Source organism: Cydia fagiglandana, chromosome 14 (assembly GCF_963556715.1).
Source record: "Cydia fagiglandana chromosome 14, ilCydFagi1.1, whole genome shotgun sequence".
Lineage (NCBI taxonomy): Eukaryota > Metazoa > Arthropoda > Insecta > Lepidoptera > Tortricidae > Cydia > Cydia fagiglandana.
In genome coordinates, this window is record NC_085945.1 from 4,751,230 (window position 1) to 4,763,057 (window position 11,828).

Genomic DNA, 11,828 nt, shown 5'->3' on the forward strand with positions numbered 1-11,828 from the left:
GATGCGCTCTGTGACGTTGGCCTTATAGTCGCAGGGCCTGATATCCGTCCCCGCGAACGCCTGGTTCACAAAGCGCATTACTCGGGGGCGATTGTTGCCCCCCCTGAAGCAGATCAGCTTTGCGATGAGAGTCCTAAACGATGATACGTCGCTCGATCCGCGCTTGCCATGCAGGGACACCTCCGACGGTCCTAGGTGCACGTTCAGCGTCCGGGAACTTGATGCGAGCAACACGGCACGCCGCGATGGCCCCGCAGTACATGATCGAGTGCGTATCATCTAAATCTTTACTAGTCCGTAAATAAGGCTCTAGTAAAGCGTTTAGGGCTCCCATTAGCGCTAGATTGCGTCTATTCATAGGCAAACGTGGTAATCGGGGCCTAGAGTTGGTTGTGGCGCGATACTGCGTAATCGCCTCTTCCAAAGTCCTCCTCAGTTGCTCATTAGCAGTTGTACTCACATTCTGACTCGCGAAGTCCCCCTCGTCGGTACAGAAATCAACCCGTGGCGCCCCCAGAGCCAGGTCGGGTGCGGGCACCGGGCAGCTTTCTCGAACGGTAGGCGGACAGCTGTGTTCCCCCCTCTGTAGCCCCGTAATAGGCGCGCATGACATTCTCGTTCATGTCTCGAGTCCATCTCATGCGTCGCACTATACCACCGGTAGCGGGAGCCGTAGGCGGGGCAGGATTTCCCGCAGGCCCCAAGCGTGCCGGCAGCGGTGGCCGCCCTCGTCGCGCAGGTGGTCGTGGCGGCGGCGGCGGCGGCCCGCTCTCGTCACTGGACCCGTCTGTGTCAGGCGCCGTTGCGAAGTCGTCACCTGACGACGATGTGGACGAGGAAGTGGACGAGGCGGGCGGGGGTGGTGGGCGTGCGCTTGTTGTCACCGCTTTAGCTTGACTAGCTGTAATCATTTTTCTCAATTTCGTAGTGGTGCATGACAAATGTCAACACGTTAGTGCGACTGCGGCCCATGGTCGCGGTGTTTATAATGAATTATATTAATTATTCGCATGATTTACTAATAAACAGAGTATACTATCAGTATTTTACGCAAAAACCACATGTAAAAAATATTATTTACGAAAAGAAATTTTACAGGACGTCCGTCAGTGTCAGCGGTTATATATTTTTTTTTAAATCTGAATTATAATAATTTTTTTTTTCTTAGCCTATTTGTGTGTCCCACTGCTGGGCAAAGGCCTCTCCCCTGGTTCTCCATGACTCCCGATTTAGCGCTTCCTCCGGCCAGTTGTTAAGGAAGGCGTCAAAGTCATAATAATTATTAACATTTACAAAAAAAATTCTCAATCAGACTTTACGTTTACGTCCTGCAAAACTTACTTCGTTTGGAAGATATCGAAAGTATCGATAAACAAATGTCGAAAATGGAAACGAGTGTACAAAATACATTAACATAGTACCTACGCTCTTAGTGTCAGAATTATTATCATTTAAGTTGTCTGCGATAATAAAATAAAGGAGATTTAATTTGTATTCTTACATTCGTCGAGTGTGACGTAAAAATGCTTTTAGATGCTGAATGTTAAAAAGTTACATCAAACTGTTTGATAGGGTTTTACTAGTATCAGTTTTAATGTGTGACATAAATAAGTAATTAATTATGAGTGTCATTAATTTTTTCATACTTAAGTTTTAGTTGTCATTCTGTAATAGAACGGAGAAGTACATAACATACATACACTCGCTATTGTACACCCAACAGAATTAAAATATATACCTACAGTGGGACAAAACCAAATAAAACAAAAGCTGTTCAACAATAATTTATTTACTATACAGGGCGTCCCACGGCTATGCCACATGGAGGGAAAGTACCCTAAATATTGTAGATGGAACATTTTACTGAAAGAAGACATTATTTTAATTTAAAAAACAATTTAAACTGCATTCATAGATTTTTAAATAATTACATGGTTGAACCGGGAATCGAACCCGCCGCACGAGAAAAAAAATCACCCTGTAGCTTTATCATACCGATCGAAAGGCTTGATCATAAGGATTATTTTTTGCTAAAGAACATAGTGTCAGAAACAAAAGGAAGACCATGAATTTTAACATTTGATGTGAAATTTAGCGAAATAATCAAGAGTGCGGCTTTGTATTCAACTTGAGCATTTGATAAATTTAAATTGATTAATTTTGAATTAAAAATGTTAAAATTCATGGGCTTCCTTTTATTTCCGACACTATGTTATTTAGCAAAAAATAATCCTTATGATCAAGCCTTTCGATCGGTATGATAAAGCTACAGGATGATTTTTTTTCTCGTGCGGCGGGTTCGATTCCCGGTTCAACCATGTAATTATTTAAAAATCTATGAATGCAGTTTAAATTGTTTTTTAAATTAAAATAATGTCTTCTTTCAGTAAAATGTTCCATCTACAATATTTAGGGTACTTTCCCTCCATGTGGCATAGCCGTGGGACGCCCTGTATATTAATCTAAATCTGACAATGACATCTCTCATCTTGCATCTCAGACTCGGAATCTGAACTGCAGCTGCTCTCTCCTGACGTTTATTAAAAACGGCTGGTCTACTATGTTGTCGTATCGCACGTGTCGATCCCAATCATCTAAGCACAGGTTTTTGGTCTTCTCAACCACTTTCCTCCAACTGTTATCGGAGTCACTTGACTGCATGCCTCTTCTATTAACGTCAGCATTTTATTAGCTGTGAATGGCGGAGTGGTGTTCAGCCTGGCTGCACAACCTGAAACAATAAATGGTTTAGATTGAATATGATGCAAAGTCAAAGAGCGAGTTCGGAGTAAGTACATAAATGTGGTTTATTTAAATAAGAAATGAGGTACATGGATAAAAACAAAAATGCTATCCTTAAGTTCCTAAATAAAAACATGTTAAAATAAATACAAATTAACCCACCTTTGATTTGCGCCCATAATCATCTCGATTGCATTATAGTTATTGACAGTGGTAGGGCCGGTAGCCGAATCACGGTGTGCCTTTTTGATTTTGCCATCTTATCCAAAAATTATTTCTTCTTTGTTTGCAGTTTATGCAGGTTCAACAGTCTGACTAATTGCTTTTTCAGCATTTGACTATTAGCTGCCACACCATTGTGTTGCAGCCACTCTATGATTTCGCCTTTATTTTATTATTGCTCGCGGTAGGTGCTATATTAACTTGCACAGAGTGGTATGGGGCGTTGTCCATTAAAATATAGAGGGGGGGTCATTTAAATTGTCCAATAGTTTTGTGAACCATTTCTTGAAATTCTCAAAATTCATCTCTTCGTGATAATCTGTTGTTTTCACGGATTTGAAGGCCCACAAGCAGTTAGGTACAAAACCTTTGGCTGCGCCAGCGTGGCAGATAATCAAACGCTGGCCCTTGCCTTCTGGTGCTTTGGTACAGGATTTCTCTGTGTCGTCTGTCCATGTTTTGAAGACTGAGTGATTGGCGTTGAGCCACGTTTCGTCCAGGCAAGGTAAACCACCTTGTCCCAGTTGCCGATGTTTTTTATTTGTCGTAGAAAATCACACCTCATCAATCAAATATCCTTCCGCCATTAATATTTTTAATAATATAATTAATTAATATTTTTCTTTTGTCACACTTCCCATGACGAAATCGAAATTTTTTTATAACCACTGAGAGAAGTGAGCCCACCTTTAAATAAATCAGCTGATTTCAGCGACGCCAATAACTTTTTGCAAGTTGGCAGTTCACCCCGAAAATAGTAGCCGTAAATATTTGGAGTTGATAGCTTGTTCTCCTCCATTTCTTTGCTCAACCTTAATAGTAGCTAAATACAATTCAAATATAGTTAGCCAAAAATCTTCAGTATACACTGTCTCGATAGTATAGAATGCCTTTGAATTATACAAATTCATTCCAAACATCCGTACCGCGCTGACCTCAACCTTATCTGTCCATCTGTTCGTCTGTCACATAACTAAATATCTCGAGAACTACTTAAGCTATTGATTTGAAATTTAGAATAGTTATAAAGAACGCTAACCCAAACACATAAGAAGTGTAATCAAATCAAATCAAATCAAAAAATACTTTATTCATGTAGGCCTAGCAACAAGCTCTTATGAATCGTAATTAATCTTAATCTAATTATCAGAGCAATTTATTGATGTTAATATTATTCCATAATAAAATTGGATTATTATACATATCAAATTTAACACTAAGAATTTCAAAGGATCGTCAAACATTTAAAAAAATGTAATTTTTTAATTACATTTTTATTAATTATGGTAAATGCCCAATAATATAAAGAGGGGGCAAAAATTAAAAGTCTAGTTACTAGGTCAAGTGGGATAATATTTCGTAATAATAATATTATCATAAATTTGACAGGAAAAATATAATTACACCTCTATCCTGTTTTTTTTTTTAATTATCAAAAAACATATTCTAATTTCATTTGTAATTTGAGCTCCTTTGCACGGAACCCTCGGTGCGCGAGTTAAACGAATTCGCACCTGACCGGTTTTTCCCTTTTCCTAACTGACTTCAAGAAAGAAATGGAAAAATAAATTAAGCATGATAACTTGAAAACCAAGAAGACAAAAAAAAAAGAAAGCATGCACACAATAAAAATGAGAATGAGGAGGAGGAATACAATAGTATTGCCTGCAAACTGTGAATCGTCTGAAGAGAATGATAACCGGAGACTGTTGACCGGGAAAAACCCATAGTGCAGCTTACATGATCTTGTCCGGGTCATAGCTAGCGCATATCTTTATGCCCTCTATACAATGTCGAAAAATTTTGGCTGGAAGACTGAAGATAAATCGGCAATGTTTTTATCTGGAACACTGAAGATAAATCGGCAATGTTTTTATCGGCAATGGAGAAAGTTGGCGATCGCCGTCGCGTCGTGGGCGGTCGTGTCATCTAAAAATTCTGAATTTATTTTAAATAACAAATATTGTGTAACTGTGTCAAACCAACATCAGCACTTTTCAATAACTGTGAATTTTACACGTTTTGCATTTCAAAGTGTGTAAAGGGGTCAAAATTACGCAAACATGGCAGACGCATTTAATAGAAGTTCTAGGACAATAAGGACCCCTCCTACCGAAGGAAGACCTACGAAAACGGACCCGATTATGCCTTCTCCAGCACCTACAGCGCAGCCTGCGTCGGTTGATGTGGTGTCAACTAGTGAAATCCAAGGTTGGCTATCCTCGATAGAACAATGTTTGAACGAAATATGCACCATTGCCAATGAAGGAAAACTAAATGCGGACCAGAAGCTAAGAATAAATAAAATAAGCAGGAATGTGGCAGGTGGAGTGTCCCAGCTCGCCGTGAGTAGTGTAAATATAGGGAGTCTAGCTCAGAATAGGTAAATATGTTTTGGACCCATTTCCGGGGCTGTTTTGTATCGGTACATGTCCTGTATCACATGTGATGTACCTCACCTAATGGGCAATTGAAACAGCTCACTTTGAATATATGTTTCCATACAAGATTGTTCGTTTATTAAGGTTAATGTAAGACGACTACTCCAATTATAGGTATTTACTCATATGTTTGGTAGGTATGTATATCCGCACCTGTTTTGTTATCAGTACATGTTTCGTGTTATGATATATTTGTGATTTTCCTGTACTCGCGGGCAATTATAAAATAATTAACTTCGAATACTTATTTCCATACCAGATGCTCCGTTTTTGTTGCGTTCAAGTGTATTTGTTTTAATCAAATATAGCGTGGGAGTGATTTGACCTATTCTGTTATCAGTTTTTTTTTTTTTTTTTATTCTTAATTTTTATAGAGGCTTTCGTACACTCGTGGTGACGATGCCAGCCTCATAGGAGAGTTCACGTGTGTAACTAACTCTCAGACCTTAATTTAAGATATTTTTTATAATATGTAAACATTTTCTCAGCCCCTTCTGATAGCGGTTGAGCAAGCAAAATATTCAAGGATAATGCACTGTCCAAAATATTTCCTAAAATGTTTTTCCGCTCGACTTGGCCTCTAGTGCATTCTATAAATATGTGGACTAGGTCTTCGATTCTGTTACAATGATCACATAGGTTTGTATCTCTTTTTTTCATGAGGTGATAAAATTTATTACACGGAATATGTCCCGAACGCAGTCGTAGTGCACACGTTACCGTCTCCCTAGTAAGTCTGGCACCGTCAAACCATGGAACCCACCCGGGTCGTCCTTGAACACTGCTATACCATATACCCTTTACAACAGAATCTTCTACGAATTTCTTGTTCCACTTTTCTAGACATAAGTTCCTTATTTTCGGTATTAATTCTGTTGCATAGGGTTTACATGCAAGGTCTATTCCCTTTTGAATGGATTCATGTGCAAAACCATCGACAATTTCATTACACCTAATACCTACGTGTGATGGAATCCATTGAATCTTGACACATACATTTTTATTTTGTAGATCGTTTATCAGTTTCAGTGCTTGGTAGGCAATCGACATTCCTCGGTAGCCCGAGACACATCGAGCCAGGTGTTGTAGTGCACTCCTTGAATCTGATAAAATTACCACATCTTGAGGGTTCAAAAATTCATTGTAATAAACTAATGCTTTTGTGATTGCCAATAGTTCTGCTCTCATTATGCAAGACTCCTTAGCTAATTTATATTGTCTATTCAGATTCTTTTGTGGATCAAAGAATGCACTACCAACGCCCACTGAGGATTTAGACCCATCTGTATACAATTTATAAAATGAATTATATTTTAAGCCTATTACATCTAATGCTTTCTGTCTTAGCAGAACACTATTATTACACTTTTTTGGAAAATTCATATCTGGCAAGTTACATTCAATGCATGATTTAATGTTTATATATGATACCCATATGCCTAATTCAAACATATCTAGAATATTATTTTGGGAACCTTGTATATCTTCACGAGCCAGTTGATTATTGACATTTACTAGTATTGGTTTGGTTTTATTAGTCCAGTATCTATTTTCACATAAAGTACTTAGTTTCTGTAATTTATCTTTTAAATTAATTTCATCTATTGTAGAAATTTTAAGCAAATATCTAAAAGCTAACCATTCTCTTCGGATATTTAATGGAGGTAGGCATAACTCACTCTCCATCACGTGAATAGGAGTAGTTCGAATGAAACCACCACATATTCTCATAGCTCGATTTTGGAGAATGTCTAGTTTCATTAAATTGCTCTTAGCGCTAGTGCCATATAAAAAGCTCCCGTAATCAACCCTGCTTCTAATCAGAGAAATATATAATCTACGAAGATGTTTCTGGTGAACTCCCCAGGATGTACCAGCCAGAACTTTTAGAATATTAAGAAATTTGTATATTTTGCTGCAAGTTTCTCTTATATGACTAGTCCATCTTAACCCTGTATCAAGCCACAGTCCGAGGTATTTAATTTTCTTAACATTTTGGATGACTTTATCTTTCACTTTTATCTTACACTCTTTTCTTTTCCTTCCTCTTTTAAAAATACATGTTTTAGTTTTTTCTTCGGAGAGTGATAAACCAATTTTATCTAAATCTGTGGCAAGTTTAGTCAGGGCTAATTGCAGATTTTTATCAGAATCACAGTTATCAAGGTACGTATACAGCACAAAATCATCTGCGTATTGCGAAACCATGACATTAGGGATATTTCTACATATATTTATAGTGGCAATATTAAACAATAAAGGAGATAAAGGATCTCCTTGGGCTAAACCTATTCTCGTGGTTCTAACGTTTACTTGATTACAAGTTCCTGCCATTTCTAATTGACGATAGTGACCTTCTATTCGGCCGGATACCGGATAGTAACATTGCATGATTTCGGAGTAAACAAATTGGATTTAAGAAACAGACACGGTCATAATCGTACTTGTTTATTATTTTAAAACAATTTAATCATTCCACTGACTTGCACGCGCACTCATTTCGAACCTAGAAATGAGTCCGCGCGAACGTTTACTAGGAAACAGGTCAAACCTGCAGAATGCGCACCTGAAAAACCGAAATGTAGGTATAGTTCCGCCGGCCGAATATCCGGCGGCCGGATACCGGATATTCGACCAGTTTCCAGGCCGGATATCCAGAATCCGGCCAAACAACTATCCGTTGCATCTCTACTTTTAATGACGTAAAACAATTGCTAGTTACCATCGTAAACACTGTTAACTGACCATTTTCATACCTTACTGCAACGAGATAAAGTTAACCAATGGCCATTTAAGGTTGTTGTTACTTGGCAAACAATGTGTCAAATGCTAGTTATTCATATTGTTGCATTAAAAAGTTGTAGACTGGACTGGGTATGAGAAAAATAAAATAATCACCCTCATAGCGAAATCGATTCTCCTGTCGATTTTGAACAGACTGCTTTTAGTTTTCAAGTGGGTCTACTCATACCCATCCCACACTGTACTCGTACTCATACCTAAACAATACTGCCCATATCAAACTATACTTAATTGTACTCATACCCGTGATACCCGCTACTAATATGAATGAATGAATGATATACCCTCACCTTCGCACCTATACCATATTCATATTCATACCATACTCGTAACCATACCACTCATACTATATACATCTTCGTACTCACGTCGTACATCTTTGCGTTACCTTTACCTACTACATATTTGTCGGAACTGATAACGGAAAAAATAACTGTGTAAACTGCCGTGCCCCCAGATTTATCATATAACTTATATATTATATCGCGTTTATAATATTAGTGGGAAGTAGGATTGAATATTGCCCGTGTTACATACCTATAATGTTTTATCATCAAAGTAGTGAGGATCTATGTGGTTTTTACTATTTGCGTATAGAACCCTAATAGGCTTTAAGATTGAGAAAACAATTAATAAATAAATAAATAATAAATAAAAATTTTATTTATTAAGGCATAAACCCATTACATTTCATTACAATAATAAACTAAACTAAAAATTAAAGCTATAAACTACAACTAAAAAAGTAGGTACCAATTATATAGGTGCAGCGGAAATCTTGCTCTTACAGTAGCAGGTTGTGTACACTACCTTAACAATGCTGTTCGTCGATTCACTCACTCTCCCGACAAACGACCAGTGCCTTTTACGCATTATAGCGTAAAAGTCATCCACTCTGTTCTCGGCGAACATACCAGACGCACTACACCGCCACGGTAGCCGTAACATTGCACGAAACGCGTTGTTGTACTGTACTCGGAGTCTGTTGAACGTTCGTTTCGTGAAATGGTACCACAGCTGACTAGTGTAGAACGCCTGACAGTATGCCTTGAACAGAGTAATTTTGGCTTGGTCAGAACAGTGAGCAAACCGACGCGCCAACATGTTGCTTCTCATCGCTATGGCCCGCCGCTGCCTTTCGAGATCGTCATCGTCCTTAAGTCTGTCTGTCAAAACGTGTCCTAGATATTTAAAACTATTAACAATTTTTAATTCTGTCCCATTTAGCCTAATGGGTGGAACGTTATCTGGGCCCTTGTCATATTTAAAAACAATTAGCTCAGATTTTTTTACATTATATTTTAGTCCATGAGTAGCAGCATAACGCTCACATATCGATACAAGTTTTCTAAGACCCGTGATAGAGGGGCTCAACAGCACCATATCGTCCGCGTAGCTAAAGTTGTTGGCGCATACGCCCGCGACATGACACCCGACGGTGGCGCTGCTGAGCTCCTCTATCAGGTCATTCATGTAAAGGTTAAACAGCAATGGCGATGTCAATCCACCCTGTCTAACGCCGCATAGCAACTTATACGGGTCCGAATTGGCATTTCCCCATATAACGCTATTAATCTGGTTCCCGTACCAGTATCCCAACAGACTGGCTATTTTACTCGGTACACCTGCTTTTGACACTTTTTCCCACAATAAATTATAGTCAATAGTATCAAAAGCACGGCTTAGATCCAGAAAACAGCCGTAAACCGACGTCCTTTTCTTAAGATATCGGTTCACGACATTTTTCAATTACATACTGATGTTATTCAAAACTTGTTGTGTTAAGACCATTATTATCTAACATGTTGCTTAGTAACGCGAATAATGTGAATGCTTATTCAGAAATTAGCACAATAATAGCTGTGGCAGCAGCTTATATTCAGCACAGTCGGACGCCATTACGGTTGCTCAGTTTCTAACCTCTACAATTATATAGGAATTGAAAATGAACTGAAAAACCCATTTTATTCATTTATAAAACTAGTTTTATCGTAGCATAACTTGTTAAAGTACATTTTCTATCACTAAAACATCTAAACACCGCAGAAAAATTACAAATTTAAATGTGGAGTAGTAAATTTTCTATATTTACTTTTGAAACGGTGCATTATTTACGCGGCGCTTTAAAATTTTAAATAAAATGCATATATATATTAACAGTAAAGTCGCATGCGCAATGAAATTGAAGTTATGTAAACATCAAATAAATATATGGGTGATGTCCTCCTTATTTTGTAAGTTTTCACTGCAGAAACTACACTTTGACACGAGTTCACAAATTAAAATGGAAGACAAATCATTGATTTAACACAAATATCTGAATATATTTTCTGTAAAAATGCACTTTGGAACCAAAAGCTTCATAACGTGTGAATAACTGATTCATTGTGTACAAAGCTGGATAACTTTGGTTTAAAAGCGGTATATAAGCTTTTGACAGCCTCTATACAAGTGTTATTCAGCGATTCAATGTGTGGGCATACACTTATATAGCTATTACATTATATATAGTCCTCCACATCGATTTCGATGTTATTCAGAAATAAGCGGCGTGGGCACTGCCCACTTTGCGCCCAAACCTTCTGTATAACGTCTGTATAACGCTTATTCAGCTGTTATGCAGCTACCTTTTTCAGCATTAAGTACGGCATGCTCTATTATTCAAACAATATTCAGCTACGTTGTGTTACTTGGGAATTTATCGTCTTCATTATTTTATAGACTAGCAAACACTGCGAACGGTTAAATTAAAATAAATAGTAAAAATGGATTACGCTATTGAATTATGTGTTAGATTATGGTTCAACAACGAGAACATTACCTACAATTATAAACGTACAGGGCACGGAACAGAAAATAACATCCTCTTTATTTCGAGCGTCGAGGCGCTCGCCCCCGACATCGACATTAAGAAATGGAGTACGACGCGGAAGGAGCTGAAAAAGGTTCTGAAGGAGTAGCTAGCTGAGCATCCGACAGTGACATTGCACTCGGATTATCACGCGGAGGGGATCCTGCAGGAGATATTTATGAAATATCAAATTAGGACATTCCTGTGCAAACAAACAACAACCATATGGAAAGAAGGGGCCATATGGTTCATGGAAGTGAAAAATCCCCTAATAACGAAGAGACTCTATGTGTTTGTAGACTATTAGTGGATTGTGTTGTGTATGATTAAAATAAAAGCGTAAGAGTTTTTTTAGCATATATTTATTTTATAATGTCCCCATGCTAAGGTTTTGATACCGTCATCTAAGATGAATCTCTTTTCATCTCTGCCACAGAGATTTTTTTTTCTTTTAATTTGAGTAAACACGTTATGCTTATCACTAATCAAGTTTTTGGCTTAAATCTAAACATTTGTAATATTTATTAAAATTCAATCGCCTGACAGCAGCAGCGCTAACACCTTTATTCTTTTTAATACACTTTCTTTTATTGTCTTTGGTGTATTCGTCTAATACATAAGCATACATTTTCGATCTTAATGCTACAAATTCTCTCACAATTATACCTTTGTTTTCATCTTTCATCACGCCTACGACTTTTTTATTTACCTGTGGTAACCCATATACATTATTTTCCTGAAGGTCTGAAGTGTCAAATCTACTTTGTAAG

The 11,828-nt window shown here is 37.9% G+C and overlaps 1 protein-coding gene across 1 annotated transcript; it reads left to right on the top strand.

The window, feature by feature from the left end:
* Positions 1-621: 621 nt before the first annotated feature.
* Positions 622-11,167, top strand: LOC134670976 (THO complex subunit 4-like). The gene is made up of 2 exons (XM_063528798.1): positions 622-862; positions 11,049-11,167. The coding sequence occupies exons 1-2, from the start codon at positions 622-624 to the stop codon at positions 11,165-11,167; spliced, it is 360 nt and encodes a 119-aa protein (XP_063384868.1).
* Positions 11,168-11,828: the final 661 nt, after the last annotated feature.

Coding starts and splice junctions, on each gene's coding strand:
- LOC134670976 (XM_063528798.1), top strand. CDS start 622: ATGTCTCGAGTCCATCTCATGCGTCGCACTATACCACCGGTAGCGGGA. Junction 863..11,048: donor GGACGAGGCGGGCGGGGGTG/GTGGGCGTGCGC, acceptor ATAAACGTACAG/GGCACGGAACAGAAAATAAC.